The sequence below is a fragment of the Podarcis gaigeae genome (genome assembly GCF_964106915.1).
Source record: "Podarcis gaigeae genome assembly, chromosome: 3".
NCBI classification, from domain to species: domain Eukaryota; kingdom Metazoa; phylum Chordata; class Lepidosauria; order Squamata; family Lacertidae; genus Podarcis; species Podarcis gaigeae.
In genome coordinates, this window is record NC_139680.1 from 65,163,623 (window position 1) to 65,186,219 (window position 22,597).

The 22,597-nt window shown below is 39.6% G+C and overlaps 3 protein-coding genes across 6 annotated transcripts in view; 2 read left to right on the plus strand and 1 right to left on the minus strand.

Annotated features, from left to right (window-relative positions):
* Positions 1-22,597, plus strand: part of GINM1 (glycosylated integral membrane protein 1) — a 785,919-nt gene that overhangs the window by 562,607 nt on the left and 200,715 nt on the right. The window lies entirely within an intron of this gene.
* UST (uronyl 2-sulfotransferase) overlaps positions 1-22,597 on the plus strand; it is a 119,939-nt gene that overhangs the window by 58,646 nt on the left and 38,696 nt on the right. Inside the window, exon 5 of the mRNA XM_083731849.1 lies at positions 7,949-8,102. Within this exon, the coding sequence (XP_083587975.1) occupies positions 7,949-8,102 (154 nt within the window). The remainder of the gene's footprint in view (positions 1-7,948; positions 8,103-22,597) is intronic.
* Positions 1-22,597, minus strand: part of LOC310841273 (uncharacterized protein) — a 155,201-nt gene that overhangs the window by 42,245 nt on the left and 90,359 nt on the right. Inside the window, exon 4 of one of the 3 annotated variants that reach the window (XR_014562446.1) lies at positions 2,160-3,126. The exons of 1 other annotated variant lie outside the window; for it this stretch is intronic. The gene's annotated coding sequence lies outside the window, so the exon portion shown is untranslated. Of the gene's footprint in view, positions 1-2,159; positions 3,127-6,615; positions 6,748-22,597 lie in introns of those variants that run through there. One more of the 3 variants, XR_014562447.1, reaches the window with a different exon arrangement.

Genomic DNA, 22,597 nt, shown 5'->3' on the forward strand with positions numbered 1-22,597 from the left:
CATCAGATGCAACTTTAGAAAACACTATTGAGCTGAAGAATAGTGAATTACTAAATGTCAATATCCAGAGTGGTAGTCATGTTAGTGTCTTCTGGCAAAAACAGGTCCTGTGGTACCCAGGACTAAGCAAATAAACTTTCATTGACTACAGAATGCTTAATCAGATGCGTGTTGTCTTGAACTGCAGGTACATTTGTAGGGTTTTTTCACAGGGAACGGGGAGGAAGTGTATAAACAATCAGATCAGAAGGAAATGAAACTCATTAGTTTCATATGCATACAAAATCAGTAGTTGATAACACAAACACCCTGACATGAGGACACCAGTGATCGCATATAGTGTGGTAAAAATCCATTGTGTCAATTTACTCTGAAATATAGCCCTAAACCTCTTGGTGTATTGCAATTCAACTGTTTCACGCTTTAGTCTCCTCCTGAAGTTCCTTTGTTTAAGGGTAGTCACCATAAGGTCTGTCTTGTATCTTGGAAGGTTGGTGTGTCCCCTCACTGGCTTCATTGCCATTTCGGATGTCAAATTTTTGTCCATTTATTCTTATTGCTTAGATACTGCTATTGTTTGCCTTATGGAGAAAGACACTATTAGAAGATGATGGTACATATTGCAGTGAAATATGAGCAACCCCTGATGTTGTGGATGATAAGACGAGGTTCTGTAATGGTACTGCCAGAGGTGGTATTTGGGTCAAACACAGGATCTGGTTCCACTGTCTATATCACTGTTGTGTGGCTTTTTGTGTAGCTGTTTTAGAGGGCTAGGGTGAGCTGGGTGGAAGTATAGTACTGCCACCCAAGCATGAGTGTGTAAAAGTTATATTCCTAGCTTTAACAGAATATATTTTCTTAAATACTGGAAGTGAGAGAACGGAATAAATTGGGCAGCCTAAATATTTTTACAGTCTCAGTGTACTTGTTGATCATCTGAGCAGCACCCCTGAGCTTATAGCTTTATGTGCAGGGAACTACCATGGGTGTTTAATTGATATGTAAGATTGTAGGTAGAACCTGACACCACAATGATACTACACTTATGCAGTGGACGCACAGAGGAATGGCAGTAATGCGGTCTGAGTTCTTATGTGAGAGAGCTACATAGATGGAAAGTATAATCTTTAAAATTCCACATTTCAGTTTGCTGCAGTGGATCATTGGGTCATTATAATAATTTATAGCTCATATTCAGTTACTTATTTGAAGCACACTCCCCCACCCTGATTATCCCCCCACCCCAATTAAGCAGCTATATAGCTCAGATGAATAAAAATTTCTGACCTTTTAATCAGCCCTGCATTCTATAAACTGACACTTTCCATTTTGCCTGAGGAAGAATTCTATGCAGCAATTGAGAGGCGACACATTTACTAGTTAGCCTAATAAAGATAGTTTTGCATTGTTAAACAACAATAACAAGAACAATAATTTTAAAAATGTTTGCCCTTTTTAAACTGAAAGGAAAGTTAACCCTTCAACAAATAGGCACTAAGAGACGCTTGTCCTCAAAGGAGCAAAATTCAAACTATGGAGTAGAGAAATTATGGGAGGGGGAAAGAAATTCATAAGTAAGGCATTTAACCTTCCCATGATTCATTTCCTTGGCAATGGGCCTGTACCTGACTAAACCATCAATTGAAATGCCAGGGTATGTGCAGTTGAGGTACGGCTTATGTGCCCTAAGCTTTAGAAAGAAAGATTCTAGCTCTCAACTTCCCCCAGCTGTTTAAATGGTCTTAAACGTTGTTTGGCCTTTGGGGGGAGGGGAATACAATAAATACTTTTTAGCTTAGGCAATTGCTTTAGTTACCATGTTATGTAAATGTAAATAGGAGAAGGGTGGAGGTGCCTACAATACAATCTGAATGTGTCATGATGAAATGATGTATGCTCTGGAAAGATGTTTAGAACTCCTGGGCTCATTGCTCACTGTCAATGAAATTCTAACCTCCTTTATGCCAATGGGAGGCTTGCCACTGACTCTACTGCAGCCAGTATTGCATTGTGCTGCAGTAGTTCTTTCCACCATGAGCTGAGTTTTGCATTTACCAAAGATTTGGGCAAGCTTCCTCATCCCCTTACTTAGTTCAGCAGACACTAACTAAGCTATGTAAAGGACTTTTAAGAACTTGCCTCAGTTTTGAACTTGACATCATTTGAGCCACATTAGGTTACAACACAGCATATAGATGGGGTAGAAGGCCTACCATTTTGGCTTTTCTTTTTTTTAACACTAGGCGTTTTGAATTTAAGGGGAATAAGCAGCATATACTGATATGGGAACCTATATCTCCTCTCTTTCAAATTTTGGAGCCATACTTTAAGCAGTATTTGGCGTATGGAGACTTTAAACTAAATTAGCCCAATTTTTGTGGTGTGTAGAGATGATTGATGTAACTACATAAGTGTATCCTAAATCAATTATGTTCTTCAAATTACTTCAGAGAGCCTAGAGGTTCTTGGATTGCAAGAAGTGAGAACTTTCAAACATAATAAATGCTTTAATTTTATAGAGCATTAATGCTTGGGTGAAAAAACACCCAGCATGTGTACATTGGAATGCATAATGATCACGCTGAAGCCTATTTTGCTGCAGGGGGACAGCAATATTTATAGTGCCTGTGATAGGTAGAAGGAGCAACTGAAGAGAGTGACTTAGGGATCATCTACTCTTCCACTTGTGCCATGCCTAGAAAGCAAGGGTCCAAACAGTTTGCCACTTGACCCGTGCTTTCTAGGCATAGATCTGAGCGGTTTTCCCCTTGACCCATTCCTTTCCAAGTGAAAACTTGCTCTTTAGAGGAAAAAATGGAACAAATGGCAATCGATTTGGGGAAACCAGAATTTTCATTTGCTCTAATTGAATGCTAAAGAGCTGCTTTCCCTGGGGTACTGCAGTGGGACAAGAGGAAGTGTGGCTAAGCCCTGACAGGACCAAAACAGGAGAGAAGTGTTAACAATAAAAATTAACAATAATGCATAAGGATATGGAGAGAAGGGAGAAATGTTTAGGTGGAAATGGGGAATCTGAGCATATGAATGAATTGAAAAGAAGCCGGACTTTGAGCTTTTCAGGAACACAACGTTGGGTCAGGCCGCTCAAAGACGATCAGGTAACTAAAAATAGAGAAATGTAGCAGCGTTGTTAAATTAACATGAGAACTAACAGCAGAGGATCTCGAAGCAACGTAAAAACTTCAAGAGAAATGAAGTCATATTTTAAAACTTGGTGCTAGGTCAGCCTCTTAGTTGAGAGCATTCCACAAATAGAACTTCACCACTGAGAAGCCCTCTCACCTTTGTAGCCACTGCCCTCACTTTTGATAGTAGGGGCACCAAAACAATGCCCTCTACTGAAGACCTGCATGGGTAGCCACATCTGGAGTGAAGCAGTCCTCAAGTGAACCTTCAGGAAAGGCCTCAAACATGAAGAATGAGGAATGCTTCATGCTGAATTGGTCCATTTGTCCACCCAGTCCAGCACTGTCCATCCTCACTGGCAGCAGCTTTCCAAAGTTTTCAGCAGAGGTGTATCTGTGTCCTATTCCTGATATCAGTTTCATTGGAGATGTTGGGGTTTTTAATTCATGCCCCTTCTGCATTCAGAGGATAAGCTCTACCATGGAACTCTGCCCCTCACTGAGGGGAAGGCTCTACTCTGGAAATATGGATACTGCAGGAGTCAGTACCAAGGCTCTTAGTTTGATGTAAGCAAAGTGGACATTTACTATGTTACTTCATGATAGCTTAATCCAACCAGTAAGTGCAATCATTGGGGTGTTTTCAGTACCATTGACATGAAATAAAATAAAATTATATTAACCAAGATACCCTACTTTAGTTCATGTCAAATGTCAGTCTTAAAATAAATATGCTGTGTTGTTCTGCTCAGAAGAATTACTTAATCTTCTGGAATGTAGAAATAGAATCCTCTTGGGTGTGTCCTTGGCATAACACTACAGGCAAATTCTTCTACCCCTTTGGTTCTGTTGGGTTGGGAGATGTGGTACTTTACCAAAAATAGAGGTTTAGCACTATAAAGCACATCTTGTATATTGCTAGTGTTGTAAAATTGTAGGATTACCTTCATTAGATTTTTCTGCTAAGTTAATCAACTCAGTTTATTGCAGCAATTGACTTCAACAAGGCAGGAAGAAGAGCACTTTCACATCAATTAATTCAGTTACCTCTCATGGTTCAATTTAATTCAGTCTACAGGGCATTTTCTAGTAAGCATGTTAACATTTTTAATTATTGGTAAAACAAAACCAAAAAAATGGTTCTGATCATCCTTTTAAAAAATCACTAAGTATAGTGGGCTGGGTTCAGGCACAGGGGAAAACCATTGTTTTCTGCTATGTGAACAGAGATGGAAAGCACTTCCTTTCCATTTTAAACTCACTGTAGTATCCTGAGATTATCAAACTCAAGAATTATAGTTTGTTTAAACTACAGTTAGTAACAACAACCAAGATCTGAAGAAGCAGTTTGATCCTGACTTGTGATCACTAAGGATAATTTTAAAATACCATAGCACCTACAGTCCATATGTCATAGGAAACTGTAGCCTGCATATGAAAGTGGATGCTTTGAACCTACTCTTGTAGTATACAAAAGGAGGAGAGGGGAGCCAAACTAGTGCATTTGGCCACATATGGGTGTGTGTTTTTTCATTTTTGTGGTTTTGTACAGGTAAACATACAGTTTACATTAAAATCATTTAAAGCATAACCCAATAGACAAATTAGAGTGCAAATTGTTTTATCTTAAGGACACAAAAACTAAGTTAAGTTGTTTTTGCTTAACTTCAGTTCTTGGTCTTGCATACAAAATGTACATACAGTAGTGCCCCGCAAGACGAATGCCTCGCAAGACGGAAAACCCGCAAGACAAAAGGGTTTTCCGTTTGCGAGTTGCTTCGCAAGACGAATTTCCCTATGGGCTTGCTTCGCAAGAAGAAAGCCCATAGGGAAATCTCCGGGGACCTCTTTTAAATGCTGGCGGTGGGGAGCAAAGCCTTTCCCCCCTTCAGCCTTCAGAAGAGGTCCAGGAAGGCCAGCGGGGGCCGAAAGGCTTTGCTCCCCACCACCAGCATTTTAAAAGCAGTCCGGGATAGCAGGGAAGCGCTTCCCGCTATCCCAGACAGCTTTTGAAGGCAGGCGGGGGGAGCAAAGACTTTTGCCCCCCGCCGGCCTTCAGAAGAGGTCCTGGACGAGGGGCAAAAGGCTTTGTCCCCCCCTGCTTGCCTTCCCGGGGGCTTTTAAATCGCCCCGGGACAGCGGAGAAGTCCTCCGCTGTCCCGGGGCGTTTTTAAAATGCTGGCGGGTGGCAGCGAAGGCTTCGCTGCCGCCGGCCAGCATTTTAAGATTGCCCCGGACAGCGGAGAAGTCCTCTGCTGTCCCAGGGTTTTTTAAAATGCTGGGGGTGGGAAGAAAAGCCCTTGTCCCACCCCCAGCCTTCAGAAGAGGTCGGGGGACAGTCTGTCCCCGGACCTGGTCTGAAGGTGGTTTCCATAGGAACGCATTGATTGATTTTCAATGCATTCCTATGGGAAACCGTGCTTCGCAAGACGAAAAACTCGCAAGAAGAAAAAACTTGCGGAACGAATTAATTTCGTCTTGCGAGGCACCACTGTACATTGGCTTACTTAGTTCCCACAAGTTTTTTTTTTTAATTTCACTACAAGAAAAAACACTTTACTTAGTGGGTAAAGGAGTCGCCGTTTGTGGAAAATACAAGCAAACCAGCACTGTGTTACTTTTCACTCATTTAATTGGTACTGTAATTTGGATATTGTGGCTAAATTTTAACAATGCTTCCATTCAAATAAATAAGAACTCTTCGGTTGCACTGAAGACTTTCTTTCCAAGGATAACTTGTCACACCTGTGCAATGTTTAACTAATGCTCCAGCCTTCTTAAAATAGAGTTTTGCTGTTTGAAGAAAAGCAGATTAACTAGTGATCAGTACTCTTTTTTAAAAAAAAAACCACACATATTGCTACCATTGCATTTAAGAGTGTGCTACTACATGGTTCTAAGTTAGCTGCAAATGCAGCACATAAATTTGGAATAAGCTTCATTGAAGACCACAGGGTGCTGCAGGTTTGTATGGAAATCTTCTACAGATAGGGATTGCTCTTCTTGGATCTAGGTTTGAGGATTCCCATGGGAAAGTGCCCTCTGGTGAGCCCTTTCCTACATCAGTTAGTAAGCATGCCTAGTAGTAGCAGCTGCAAGTAGCTACAAAGCTGCCATCATAAGCTTCCCACAATATCACCAGCAGGGAGTTGCTCTGGAACATGGTGGAAAACTTAAAATAGTGGTTTGCACACCGAGAGCAGGCATCATTACTTGTAAAGCCCTGCCAAGGTGCTGAATTATGTGGACACAAGTTCTATACCTCTTTGCTACACAGACTGCTTTAGTGGAAAAGCAAGTATGTGACTCAGCTTGGAAGCGGTGAGCTTGGCTGAAAAAGTGCGAGAAGAGAAGAACTGGGCATAGCAGCAGCAGGCCTAGGAAAACAAAACAAGGAATTGTAGAGGAAATCCATGTTCCTTCTTCCCATCTCTAGCTATGGAACGACCAAGCTATGGTCCAAACCTGGTTGGCTGGTTTAAACGCATGATAGCCATAGGCATAACATATATGATGCTTCCTGTACTGGGGAAGTCATGGCTCTCCAGCTAACTTTCCTCGTGACATTGTTGTGATGGAATAACAGTATGGAGTGCTCCTGGTGGACAGAAAACAGATGTGAAAATTAAATTGAATGGTGTCCTATGCATCTGTGGGGTTCCCAGGGCTGGGTGTGGGGTGGGAAAGTCTTGTATGCTCACAGGGAAGTGTTTCTACTCCATAATTGGGAATGGAGAAACCAAGGTTGATCTTGTAATATGATAGCCCTAGATTGCAGCATTATCCTTTTAGTACAGATGACAATAAGGTCAAAACCAGCACTTTGCATTGAGCTTGGGAACCATTTGGTAGCCAGTGCAGTTGTGCCAGAATTGGTGTTATATTTTCAGACTGTGCTGTCCTGGCTTAAGTGTGATATTGAACTTGAGATTCTCAGCAGTTTGAGATTTTATTTATTGTCATATTTTGCAGGATGTATCAGGTTTGGGATTTCAATATTGCTCTCATTCTTAGCCAAGTTTCCTTATATTTTATCTTGATGCATATGGGCTGCTGTTTCTTAGGAGGAGGAATGCTGACAGTTCTTCGTGCTAATAATTCAGTGATTCCCTTCAACTTGAACTGGTTCATTGAAAAGTACAATTATTCTTCCAACACACAAAAGGATAAGGAAAATACTTTCTTTGAAAGCACAAGCATTAACATCCCCCCCCTCCCATTTTTCAAAGATTTACTGTTTGAAACACACTTGTGATTTTAACTATTGTCACTACAAGCCTGGTGGATGGTCTAGGAATGCCAGACACAGTATTATTATTGAAACTAAGTAGATGTGGTTGGACCTGACTATCAAAACCACTGGGAGTCCTACATAAAAGCAGAATATAAATACAGTAAACACTTTCTTTGATGTACAGTTTTAAAAATAAAATAAATAGTGCCTTTGAATACTGCTATATAATATGAGGCACACAGAAACTTGATTAAAGTCAAACTGACAACCATGTGATTTATCATCAGTAAGATGAGATTCCCTAGTAAGCTTCAGTAAAATAATTTTTGTTGATTGCAGTGTGCTTTTCTAATACTAAGATGCCAGATTACAGTGTGCTTTTTCTAATGTGTAGTATTTAACCCATGCTTTAGGGGACAGAAAAGCCTTATACTTGTGGCTTCAGAAATAATATTGTAGTTGTAATTTTCATTTTTTTAAAAAAACAACCTCCTCAGATACTGAAGTTTTACATTTTTTGACATGGCTGTCTGTGATTTGATTTTTCTTTGTTTCTGTTGTCCAGGTTTGGAGGAGACCAACCAGTATACATCAATATTATTAGAGATCCCATCAACCGTTTTTTATCCAACTACTTTTTCCGCCGCTTTGGAGATTGGAGAGGGGAGCAGAACCACATGATCCGCACCCCAAGCATGAGACAAGAAGAGAGATACTTAGTAAGTTCTGAATTCTTAAGTCTTTCATAAAGTCAATCTATTGAACTTCATAGCTTTGCTTCTGCCAGATTTCAGACTCTCTGCAGATATATTGTACCTCCACATTCTCTTACCTGGAGCTGGATGTTACATTTTGTTTATGTTTTGATCACATTTTGTTGCTAAGTGGCTCTGCCCCACTACCTTCTCAGAGGTCCTTGGTGAAAGCTCTTGCCTGGCATCTACCAGAAAGGCCAGACTGCTGAACGAGATCCTTTGTGCCAGCTTTGATAGGAGTTGCCTGGAAGAGCAGGATGCAAAATGCTGCCTGAATAATCCTGTTTCTCTGTGAACACCATATAATTTATGTTCCTGTACTAGATTTAGGTGTGATTGTTATTTTTATAATCTTTGGGAGCCACTCAGGCTATAAAGCTGGATATAAGCATTCAAAATACAGTGGTACGTCGGGTTAAGAACGTAATTCCTTCCGAAGGTCCGTTCTTAACCTGAAACTGTTCTTAACCTGAAGCACCACTTTAGCTAATGAGGCCTGCCGCTGCACCACCACCGCACAATTTCTGTTCTTATCCTGAAGCAAAGTTCTTAACCCGAGGTACTATTTCTGGGTTAGCGGAGTCTGTAACCTGAAGCGTCTGTAACCTGAGGTACCACTGTAAATACAAATGCAGTGATACTTCTGGTTATGAACTTAATTTGTTCTGGAGGTCCGTTCTTAACACAAAACCGTTCTTAACCTGAGGCGCGCTTTCGCTAATGGAGTCTCCCGCTGCGCGCACGTGTGCCCCTAGCACAAGATTTCCATTTGCATCCTGGGGCATGGTTCGCAACCAGGAGCAGCTACTTCTGGGTTAGCGGAGCTCGTAACCAGAGCGTTCCACTGTAGGTAACCAGAGGTACCACTGTAGATGTGTTAAATCAGAAATGAATTAGTTAACCCTGGCATTTAAAGTGAGACAAAGTTGTTCAGAAGCATTTGGGTAGTTGTGGTTTAACATTCTTGATTTCTCTGACCCATCCCAATCTCTGTTTTAGTAGATTTTGAATATGGAGTATCAAGTGGTTTCTAAAATAACACATAGTGGTACTTGGGCCGCATTACTATACCATAAATCAGCTAAGGACATATAGTAACTGGACATACAGTGCTACCTTGGGTTAAGAGCTTAATTCATTCTGGAGGTCCGTTCTTAACCTGAAACTGTTCTTAACCTGAGGAACCACTTTAGCTAATGGGGCCTCCCGCCACTGCGCGATTTCTGTTCTCACCCTGAAGCAAAGTTCTTAACCCGAGGTACTATTTCTGGGTTAGTGGAGTCTGTAACCTGAAGCATCTGTAACCCAAGGTACCACTGTATAGTCAAACCATTCTTAGAATATGGGAGTTGAAGCAAGGAGACGCACACTCCAATCCCTACTCAGCCAGAGTCACCTTGGGCTGGCTACTATCTCTCTTCCTAACCTACTTCGCAGGATTATGTGGTTACAAAGAGGGACCATTTCTAGGAACCCCTTAATGATATGTTGATGTTTAGGCTACTCTGCCCCTTGCACTATATGCTTACTTTGGCCCAGGAAATGCACATAATTTATTAGAAAAGAAAATTACCTCAATGCTGGCATGTTGCAAAATTTCTAAATCTTTAGATAGAAATCTAATAACAGGCATAAAATGTTATAATGAGGTTTTTTTAAAAATGAAATGCTTATGTGTAAAACATTCCAGTTCAGTTGCAATGGAGATAATAATGATTAATCAGTAGCCTTCCACATATATGTTTCAAGGTGATGCACGCAATATAAAAAAAATTGAAACAGCATAGAAAATAACAGCAAATGAACTGAAAAACAATAAAAGGAGGGAACTGTGACAGAGACCTGTGCTTCCAGCCAGGAAAGCTTGCCAGAACAAAATGTCTTCAATGCTTTCTGGAAAATGCAGGTAGTGGATGTCTATGTTATATGGCAGAAACACTGTTTTGTAGAGCAGGGGCAGCCACACTACAAGCTCTGCTCTGTATTACTGTGGAGTTAGTTTGTGATCAGTTTTGAACCTTAGAAGAAAATCTCTTGCAGACCACAGTGAACTACTAGTTATATAAAGGATAAGGTGCTCTCTCAGGTAACCTGGAAGCAGACCATTTGTTGCAATTACGCCAGATTTCCATTGAGACTGTAAGACTTGTTGGTTTAAATGGCTTTTGGATGCTGATTTGATGAGGCTATGGAATTTTTTTGGTGGCTGAATGTTTTTAGTGGTTTGGCCTTTTCTAGTTGCTTTTGTTTTGTTTTTAGCTTGTGGTATTTTTGATATAAGCTGTCTTGAACATAAAAAGGGAAGTAAATCAATATCTAATTTAAATAAAAATACATCTTGAGTTTGTAAAAGTGAAAATTAATAGTCATTTGCCCGCAGTTCTGTAGTTTATTCCTTTTGTTATTCATTACAGTATGTGCATTAGATAGATAGATAGATAGATAGATAGATAGATAGATAGATAGATAGATAGATGATAGATAGATGACAGAATCTTTTGACAGAAGAATCTTCCTTTGTGGCCACATACCACAAATTTACAATGCAATTCTAAACAGATTTACTCAGGAGTGAGTTCCATTATGTTTATGATTGCTTATGTTTACAAACTATAGCTTAATGAAATTAGCAGGCTTCAGTGAACTGAATGTCTCATTGTCTACTAGAACTCTTGGACATTCAGCATAAAGGTGAACATTGGAAGATTCAGGACAGATAAAAGAAAGTACTTATTCACACGACACATAGTTAAACTATGGAACTCACTCCCACAGGAAGCAGTAGTGGCCACCAACTTGCATAATTTCAAAATAGCATTGACAAATTTATGGAGGAGAGAGCTAGGATAGCTGTGGCCAGGATAACTGTGCTCTGCCTCCACAGTTAGTCATGCTTCTGAATGGCACTTGCTGGAAACCACTGGAGGGCAGAGTCCTGTTGTGTTCTAATGCTTCTTGTGAGTCTCCCACAGGCATCTGGATGGCTCATGTGAGAACAGGATGCTGGTCTAGATGGGTCTTTGGCCTGATAGAGCATCTATTTTCTTAGAGCGTTGCTGCCATTTCTGCTTTGTCCGAAAGCAGTTGTTTCTCCATCTCTCCTCCGCTTCTGTCTATTATAAACTAGGAATCTTATGAACAATCATAGTTTATATTTGGTATAACACTTGTTTGCCAGTAAATAAATGTAGATTAGTTGACTGGATATTCTGTTAGGCCTGTTACACCAATTCCTTTAAACTTGTGTTCCATCTACTTAATAATTACAAACTCATTGTAAATATTTCTGAACGTCACAGTATATATTTTAAAGAGTCTGTTGGGACAGGGAATTTTAATGCGAGCTTTTTCTGAGATCATATTAATAGCTTTCCATTATGTGTGCGGTTTGCATGTGTTTATGTTCTTTGATATGTGCAGGAGACAGAAGAGTATGGAAAAGCGTATTTATGCCAAAGTCTTTGGGAACATCACTGTAGAAAATGTGAAACGTTTCTAGTACACTTTGTACCTCGAGATTTTTGCTAAGTGTTACATGCGCTCTGCTTTCATGTGACGTAGGAGTCAAGTGCTGGCTGTCTCTCAAGTGTTCTCTTGAAAATGAAAAACTAGGTAGCATTTAGGCCTTCCAGGCTAGTTTTAAAGTCTTTGAGGTTACCTATTGTGTGTAACTTCAGAACTATGTTCAGTTACAACATAGTGGATTTAAATATCTTTAAGATAGCCCTGTGGCCTAAAATATTGTTGGGTGAACTGAAAGCTTTCTCATTATAAACACTTACTGTTTCTTCTGTTTTGTATAGAAAGGCCTAATCGTTTTCTTGGATTATCGTCCTTTTTGGCAGTCTTTGCTTGACAGTTGTCCTCCTCAAAGAACACTGTTATTTGTATTTGAGGAAAGTACTGGCTGGCTGCCAATAAAATGTGTTACAACAAGTCAGTTGTTCTCAATGGTAAAGATGTGTGTGCTTTTTTTTGGTGTGGGTTTCCCCCCGCCCCAATGGTCATGATTTCCAACCAAATGTTCTTTGCAGTGCAAAAGATATATTAAAGCGGATCCAGTTGTGAATTGGTTGTTTCAACCAACTATGAGGAAAACGAAGGCTGCCACTATGCTACATGTTTTGTGACACTCCCCTTGAAGATGGTTCAAGGTTGCAGCTGGTGCAAAACATGGCAACCTGCCCTTTTTGACAGGGGAAGTGAATAGGTCATGCTGTATTAATGCTAGACGCTGTGCTAGTTTCTGTTCGTATTCTGCTCCATATATCTGGGACCCACTTGATTAGATGATCTTGGCATGTCAGCTTCATACAGCTTTGTTTGTTGAAGAACATCCCATATATTTGATGGTACACCCATGTGGTCTTTTGATTGTGTTCTCTGTCTTTTATATGTGAACAATGTTACTGAAACGAACATACCCTGCTATTCTTAAGAACAACAGGGGAGCCTTGCTCCAAACACTCGATTCTTCAGTAGTGAGAAGCATGGTAACATAGAACTGGACTTTCTAGTGGTAACAACACCCTTTGCTGTGTAATGGCTTCCACACAAATGTTTATAGCCACCCTATAATGACAGGTCTCTGGATAGCTTACAGGGTTTAAATAATAGAAAATTTACAACCAAACAAAATGCAACTAAATTATAAAACCATACCTTACAGCAAGGAAAAGAAACTTTGTAGCCACTAGTTTAAAACTGAAGGCAAAACACAAAGTTTCAGAACTTCTCCTTGCTCAGGTTGCAGTACGTGCCCACCAATATAATAGCATGAAAATTTCATGGGAAACTGGTAGTAGATAATAAAACTATTTCAAACATTCACAGGAAGTAGTTTAGATCAGGTCTTTTTAGTTTCTGAAAATGACAGCTGTAAGCATGGCTGCTAGGAGGAAAGGTTTATTCTTGATTTTTTTAAAAATACAGAACTACAATTATTTATTGGGTTGTTGTAGATATTGTTTGGTTTGTTAGAGCCAAATGGACCTCTTGGCACCTATGTGAAGATGTAAATTTAATAAGTGAAATTCTTGGGGGCTGTTAACTTCACCCTTGAGGTATAACTTAAACTTCAGAGCTGTGTTTTAGCTTTTTGACCTATCAAAATGTTCATTGTCTCCTTATGCTTGCCCCCTGTGCTCTGTAAGAAACAAAGGATTAAACTTCTCACCAGTGACTATGTTACCAAATGTGATGTGCTACTGCCTCAAAGTACCAAGGTTTTGGCCTTTGAAATATCAAAAATGTTTGTGGAAAATTCCACTGACCATTTGGAATCTTAGTGTAAATATAGCTTCATGCCTTGAGTCTGCTCCAAAGAAAACAGTAATTTGTACAAAATGTTGGATAAGCTGTTTTAAGTGTTTTGGTGAATGTCTGTGTTTATCAAGACTTTACTTAAAGCCAGCAAGTCTTTTATCCAAAGCCAGATACAGTATAAGCAGCTGCTGCATGGTGTGTGCACAACTTTGCTACTTGAATTGACATTGGGAAAAGTTAAAGTGCTGTCTGCCTTTCTATCTCCCAGCTACTGATATTAAAACAGGCTGCTTTATAAGTCAGTACCAGTCCTTTGCCCCTTGGTCATTTTTGTTGCCATTTTCTGCATGTTTTCCAGCTTTCTAGTAACCTTTTCAAGATGCAGGAACTGAAATTTATGTGCTTGCACCATCAATTTCTACCCCTTTCCTCATGTTCTCTATGGGATTCATCCTTCTCACAGTTATTATACACTGAGTCAACACCATAAAAACACAATAAGAGCTCTTAACGTCTCAGACCTTTTAATTCAGCAACCTGTTCTCACAGTAGCCAACCAGATGCCTATATGAAGCCATCCATCTGGAATTCCCTAGGTCTTCACAAACATACTGGCTCTGACAGTGGAGGTAGTGCACCACCATCATAGCTCATACCTTTATATATCATGATACCAAGATCTCTCTCCTGGTCAGTCACTGCCAACTCAGACCCCCACAGTGTATATGTGAAGTATATGTGATTTGGATTTCAGCAGACTTGGCTGCCTCACTGATCCATCCCTAATTCCAGATCATTTATGACCACTACAGGTCCTTGCAGGACCCCACTTCTTATGACTCTTCATTGTGATAACTGGCCATTCCTGCTCTCTACTACTCCTTCTTTATCCAGATGCTGATCTACAAGAGGACCTGTCTCTTTCCATACAACTACAAACTTTACTCGGGAACTTGCAGTGGGGGATTTTGTGACAAACTTTTGCAAGTCCATGGAATTTGGTGTCTACCAGATCATCCCTCTCTACTTGCTTATGAACACTCCCAGAGAACTCTGATAATGCTACAAATATTAAAATAAAGGAAACTTATTGTAACTATTCATAGTAGAATGTAAATACCATGGAAGCTTTTGGCAGGATAAACTAATAAAACAACTTGTTGCTATTCCAAAATAATAGAGAGATGGAAAAAGACTTTCCTCACTTTTATTTAACAAAAAAAGTTACCTACAGTCAAGTGTTTGGAAAATATAAATTACAAGTACAAATAGAAATAGGAAAGTAAACCAGGTTCTCTCCCAGTGTGATTTGGCAGTCTGCATTGTACCATCGCATGGGCTGCTGTGGTTATGTGTAAATGCCATGCTCTTCCCCAATGAATTATTGCCCTTCATTTGAACAGATTCAAGGTAATATGGGCTAAGTCAGCTAAATACAGATTGCATGTAACACAATTTGCTGTTGCTTATTGTAAAATAAGGGCAAGGACCTTTTAGCTCCACCCATTAAAATGTTCCAGGTTAGATGCTGTCATGGAAGCTGGTGAAGTTGTTGGTTAATTGACAAGTTACTGAAACACGCTGTTCTAGGGCCATTTTCCACTGCCCTTTTATTGTAGGTTAGCTCCAGAAAATGTGCCTAGCTTTGGAGGAAGGGTGGAGAATTCCCCAGGCATGAGCACCTTTGTGTGAGCCCTGGATAGAATCTTTTATTTCAAACCTAGCTTCAAGGCAACAGAGTAAGAGATTTACTGTAAATTAGTCTTCATGCCATTTTATTTGGCCATTATAGGGAGAGCGTGCTGATCTCTCAATTTCCCATTGGAAGCATGAAAATTGGCAGCTTCAGCATGACTTTCAACTAGGTATTGGCAGGTTGTCAATAAGAACTCATGATAGAGCACCACTTTAGAGATCTCTGTTGAAAACATTGATCAGAGAAAATCAAAGACAGAAGAACATTGCTTCTTCTGATGTGTTTGAAGAAGAGACTAATTTGCAAATTATTGATCATAGTCTTTGAACAACTGCCTGAAGGTACACAAGAAACTGCTTGCTACAGCAAATGCATTAAAAATGCAAAAATATAGTCCTTAGGTCTATGATAAATGCCAGAGACATTTTAAAATTAGGAATTTAAATTTCTTAAAGGCCTAATGTTACGGCAAACTAGTATAAACTGATCTAATAAGGAAAATATGGATATGGATATGGATACCCAGCTGGAATAAAATGTTTTGCATCAATAGCTTACAGCACGCACACACAAAAACACATTTAGAACTGAAAATGCATTGATGCAATTTTATGCATTTTAAAATGCAGTTTGCATTTTTTACAGCAAATAAGTACAGCACGATGAAAACCAATCTGAATGCAGATCGTGAAGTCCTTCAAGGGAGGGCTCCATGCCTTCTAGATAAATGTTTATATAGCATTAAAAATCCATTGAAAACAGAGTGTAGTTCATAGCAGTAAATTGTCTCTCAAGCCTATGGATTAAAAGGCTAAGCCAAGGAAGACATAATCAAGTCAGAATGCACTAGGTTGCATGAAGATTTTGCAATCAATTGTGCCTTCTGGAAACTGAAGGGACATGCACTCAATAAATCTGGGTGAGTTGTGGCACTTGTAACCGGTCACATCACAGACACGGTATCTGGTGTTTGCTTGAAATGCTTACATATACTGGTGCTAGCTGGTTTGGGGGAAATGTGCATTAGCAACTAAATAATGTGATTTCAGTAAAGTCATCCCAGCAGCAAAAACTGTACAGTAGCCAAAGATCTTTGGATGCAGCACTACAACTGCATGAAGAAGACAGATTATGTGAAAATATTTGTCAAAGGGGCAATATTTGTTCTTTGGGAACAGCTACAGTTTGCAGGCTTATTACTGAGGTCTGGCTGTGAGTTAGAAATATGCCTCATAATTCCTTGGTTCAGCAAATGAACTTAGCAACTTGGTATGCTTCCCTTTTAAAAATGTGTTCTTCTCCAGTTAGAGAACGTCCACCCGTTTTTCTGGCTGCTTCTCCTATGGCATTCTTTGCTGTTAAAGCAGGCAGGGAGAGGGGGCTTATATTTCTATACTTCTACCCTGGGACGTTTACTGCCTTTTCAGTTATGATGTATCATTTAACTATGATTAAAGCTGGTATTTGCTCTGAGGAAGGAAGGGTTTGCACACTGTGAGCACATGATCCCAAGGTGTGTCTGCAGTCTCTTTCCTGTAGTGAAGAGCTACCCAACGTTAACCTCCACTTGAGTCCCTTTCAGCGGTATGCTCTGCAATTGTCCCAGAGAAATGAGCCCATCAGCGTGACTAATAGCACCTTTCAGTCAACACTCCAGCCCCCCTCTCACATTACTTATGGCATGGTGTAGAAATGGGCTGCATGACCACACCTCTGTCATAGGACTACACCTGATTCCCCAGCGCACATACATTAGCATAGACCACTGAGCTAGGGAAGCCTGCATGGGTATACCTCTCTGTCTGTAGACTTTCACTAGATCCTGGAACCCTGATTCCACAAAGTTCTGTGCACAATGGCTTTCCCACTTCAGTATCCATGCTCAGAGCCATAGCGACAGGGGGTGGGGACTAGACAGTTTTTTTTGCCCCAGGTGAAGCCTCCAGAGGGGTGCCATTGAGGCTCCCAGTCTGTGTGTGTATGCCAAATTGGGTCTTTGACCTGGGTGAAAAAAAGTCTAGTTTCACCCCTGTCCATGCTTAACTCATGACGAGTGGGGACAAAGGCAAAGGTGCATCTCCTTACTATACTTTCCCCTCCTAATGTGAAAAGTGGCCTCCCTCTTTCCTGACAACCACAGATTTATCATGGCTTTGCTACTATCCAATTTTATGATGTACTTCATAGCTAGCACAACACGCTTGCAACAATTTTTTTGTCCAGTCCTGACTCATGAGTCACATTGCTTCCTGTGACAGTAATCTTGTTCCTTGGAATCCTTCATCATGTTACCAATTTCTGGAAGATAAAGAGGAGTGAGAGGATTCTGGGTGGGGGTTTTGTGTTTTTTTTATTAAATCATTTTTCCTTTGGCGGTAACTGTGGCCATGCATAGGGTTAAGGACTGGAAACTGTAGCTTGTTACCCCAGCAGTCTTGTGTGGACATTGAAATAATGTTGTTGGCCTTATTGTAGTCTCTGGTGGACTCTTACCCTTTCTTGAAACACCCACACAATCTGGCACAGTGCATTATCACTGGCACATCTCCTTGCAACGGCCCCATGGTGGAATAGTATTGGCTGCAAAGCTTTGGCTCAAATAGCATTGGCAGCCTGTGCATGCAGTTTTGCACCACATCTGCTAAGCATATGGTTTCCTTTAGCCATCCCCCTGCATTCATAAGCAAGATCAAGTTCTACTAACATTAAAAAATGGAAATTTAAACAAGCTGATAATGTACTTCTCTGGAAAATGTTTTAATAATGCATTTTTATATATCATAGAATCAGAGGATTGTGGCGTTGGAAGGGACCCAAGGGTCATCTAGTCCAACCCCCTGCCAATGCAAGAGGGGTTGGGCATCCAACCTCTGCTTAAAAACCTCCAAGGAAGGAGAGTCCACCAGCTTCCGAGGGCGTCTGTTCCACTGTCAAACAACTCTTACATTCAGAAAGTTCTTCCTGATTTTTAGTCAGAATGCCCTTTCTCATAACTTGATTTATTGGTTTGGGTCCTGCCTTCTGGAGCAGGAGAAAACCAGCTTGCTCCATCTTCCATATGACAGCCCTTGAAATATTTGAAGATGGCTATCATATCTCCCCTCCCATCTCCTCTTATCCAGGCTAAACATGCCCAACTCCCCTAACTGTCCTTCATAAGACTTGGTTTCCAGACCCTTGATCATCTTGGTTGCCCTCCTCTTCACATGTTCCAGCTTGTCAATGCCCTCCTTAAATTTTGGTGCCCAGAACTTAGGTTGGTCTGACCAAGGCAGAATAGAGCAGTACTATTACTTCCTTTGATCTGGACCTTAATCTTCGGTTGATGCAGCCAAGACTAGCATTAGGTTTTTTTGCTGCTGCATCACACTATTGACTCATGTTAAGATTGGCGTCTACTAAAACCCCTAGATCGTTTTTACATGTACTGCTGGCAAGCCAGATGTCCCTCATCTTATATATGGTTGATGATGAAGGTAACCTAAGAGTATATATGTTGATTTCATTTTTAACAGGTATGTTTGTAAATATTAAATGGAGGCATTCAACAGGAATCTTCACCCCAGCTTCCCTTCCTTTCCCTCCAAGCGTATTCCTAAATATCAGGATAGTACCAGCAACCCCTTCCCCTTATAAGCAGAACTATTTTTGACTCATGCTCTGGGCTATTTGAGTAATTTCCACAGATAATTTTGTTACAGTCTTATAGTGCCTTCTTGGTCAAGAAACTTCCAGATGTGCCACTCTGCTCAAGATAAGGTAGCTGGACAAGCAGGCTTCAGATCTGTTTAACTTAATTTTGATAATGGTTCCCTATAGATAATGGGATTCAACACTCCTCTCTCCACTTTAAAATGAGCAGAAGAGAGAAACACCTAAGTGACTGTATTATTGAGAGCCCTAATGAGCAGAAATATGGTGTAAAATATAATAGTTTTTTCAGATATCTATGTAGACTTTAATGGGGTCTTAATTTTCCAAAGTCTGTTTGGGTCATGTGCTTTGCCTTTTAGCTTTGTTTGTTTTCCTATCAGCTCTTTGGTTTCTTTAAAAATCTAGAGGAAGATGGTTCAGAAGTCTAGACTGGAAGTGAATGATAAATTTAGCCATAAATGCAGAGAAGAGAAGGTGGTCTGGGGTCATGCCAGACAGGATGGAAGAAGTCTAGTTTCCTGTATGACGATCAGCTTGCTCTGTTTGTAAATAATAATGTAATGTAAATAAGCATTTTGGGGGTGGGGGAGTATTAGAAGTTTGGCAAGTGGTTTTGAGGATTCTCACTAGAGCAAGGAAATTTTCTTTGGCTTTCATTGATGAGCACTGTTGACACAAGCTGTTATGTTAGAAAGGGAAACCCTTCTAGAAGGAGAGTTCACCCCTCACTAGGCTCACACATTGATTTTTTCATATTTTTAATTCATTTTCTTCTTTTTAGTTTTGTTTTCTAGTTGAAAACCATTCATTTAGTTCACCACTTCCTCTGCAGCTCTTGTGATATGACTTCAGTTGACATCTCTCTTCATCTTCATTAGGGAATATATATGAAAGTAGAAAAACCAATTAAATCTAATGGAAAGCTAGGGCAAAATATTTGGTGAAAAAAATGAGATGCCTTTGGTTATATTGTTTAATAATGATGAACTAGATTTGGCTAGTATCTGGAAATGCATGATTAAGTGCTTAGAAGGCTAAGAACAAGTAAGAGCTACTACAGCTCTCTCTTTTTAACCCTGCTTTTAATCTGTTGATTTTTATTAGCCATTTCTGTATTGCGACTGTTTTTAACTTTGTGTGATTTTATTTCAAACCATACAGGTGCATTAAGGACAGCACAAAAATGCTGTATGTGAGCATTTTATATCAGTGTTAGAAACTGAGGTATGAAAGCTAGGAACTAAATGGCAGCTTAAATTGAGGTTATGGGTGCAACAATGGACTGTCTAGGTACACTTTTCTATAACAAAACAAAAAAAATTCCTTCCAGTAGCACCTTAAAGACCAACTAAGTTAGTTCTAACTTAGTTTGTCTTTAAGGTGCTACAGGAAGGATTTTGTTTTGTTTTGACTATGGCAGACCAACACAGCTACCTATCTGTAACTTTTATATAACAAGAATACAAAGTGAAAATGAATGAACTGCAGCTAAAATATTATGTTCATTTTTCTCATAGTCTAGTCCTTCCCCTGTCCACCCCCCAAATATTCTTAAAAGGGTCTCTTCTGCAGTCTTCAGGGAGCAGCTGGAAGTGGGGAGGCAGAAAAAGGTCCTCCTTTCCTTCCACTCTGCGGTTTTAATCTGAAATCTTAGGTGCAGTACTGCGCCCAGAGCTCAGAAACTGCTCGTTCTAATGAAATTCCCTGTCGCAAAATGTGCCTAGAACAATGGGAGTTTCGAACACTGTTTTATATATCACATTTTGTATATATTACTTCAGATGCATTTCTGTTGGGAGGGACAGTACTTAAATTTGTAGATGCAAGTACTGTCTCTCTTAATATAAATGGAGTCAGGATTCAGAAGTTATTATCGTATGTGCTCTCTCCATGATATTTCCTTATAACTGCACTAAAATTTGTGGTGTTAAACACACACTATTTATAGTGGGAAAGCTATGGTCCACAAATCAGAACCCTGGCTCTCTAAAAGAATCAGGCTACAATCCTATACATGCTTCCCTCTGAATAATTCATATTGAGCTGAGGTGGGCATACTTCTAAATAGACATGTAGAGAGAGGATTGCTCTTGTTCATCTTCAGTTCTAACATCAAGCTATTTAGGGAATGGAATGGTATCTAATTTGAAATCTTATGATGTACCTAAAGCCTGGCTCTTCTGTTTTAACAAATTCCATTTCTCTGAAAGGGTGGTGCAGGTTTGTATGCTTACATCCATTGTAATATCTGTAGGCACTGGACCAGGAAATCATGCATATCAAGATATTATTATTTCCTGTATTATGATTTATAAGAACTTCTAGATGCGTCCTCTGACTTACAAATTTTATAGAAACTTTAATAGCTTATTTCATTTGAAAAAGCAGAAAAGGTCCAGAAAAATGTCCATTTGTAGTTCTGTCTTCAGTTGTCATGCTGATGGTGTACACATGCATTTATATTATTCATGTGATACTTCCAGTTTATTAGATGGCAATCTGAATATCAGTAAGCATGGGAAGTAATATGCAATTGCAGATGATTTTAGTCTACATTGTGATAGCTTATACTTGAATATGCTCTTATATAAACCTTTCTGCTTTAAGGCTTATAATTTTTAGCTTTTTAAAAAATCCTCTTAGTAGTTTTCAAAATATGTTATGCAAACACAGATTTTAACAGGTCTTCTTAAAGCTTAGTTTTCTTAACCAAAGCCAGAAGATAAAGTAGATTTTCATTAGCTGAGAGAAGCCCCTAGGCTTTAAAGGGTTGAGCAGACAAAATACTGGGACAAACATTTAAGGGGATAAGGTTTTGTAGTCAATAGCCTGCTAACATTCCTTCAACAACAACATATCCGAGCTGAAATCAATTAAATTAAGATTCATGCTTTTAAAAACAATATAATTATTTTAGTTCTGTAGTAAGGATTACACAAATATGCACTGTTGAGTAATATGCTTTTAAGTGTGCATTGTTGGAGCCATTAGATTAGTGGTATTTAAAACTTTTTCCATTTAAGGTTTATCCTTAACACATTTTACAAACACAGTACAGTGGTACCTCGGGTTAAGAACTTATGGTAATTCGTTCTAGAGGTCCGTTCTTAACCTAAAACTGTTCTTAACCTGAGGTTAAAGTGGTACCTAATGGGGCCTCCTGTTGCCACCACGCGATTTCTGTTCTCATCCTGAAGCAAAGTTCTTAACCCAAGGTACTATTTCTGGGTTAGTGGAGTCTGTAACCTGAAGCGCCTGTAACCCGAGGTACCACTGTATTCTAATTTGCTAATACATAATTCCTCAAATATGGTTGTGAATATTTATGCTTCATTTTTGGAATACCTCCACAAATTTGTTCAGCACAGTGTGTGCTATTGGAATTGCTACATGAATGTGAAGACCGTGCCAGATTTATACATTTGATTTTGAAACAGTTAAAGATTTAAAAAGAAAAAAACAAACTTGAGAAGATTTGTTACAGCAAACTGTGCCTCTGACATACATCTGTATAATTTCTGGTCTGAGACTAAATGCATTGTTACTCACTTTTGGAAATTTAATCAGGTTCTTGATAAATTATCACTAACCCACTATCTATATTCATTTTGTCCATTTTAAAGACTATATTCATGAGCTGAAGGAACTGTTAACTTGCATGTGGGAAAATTTCAAAAACAATAATGGCTTCCCCACCCCCAAAGGTTTACTCCCAGAACCTTCCCAGCCAATTTGAGGGTATGGTGGAAAGGTGTTCACTGGACAAGTTCCAGATTTCAGCCTCTCTAGCTGCATAAGTGTATACTATAAAACATTGCATTTTGAAGGGATGCATAACTTAACA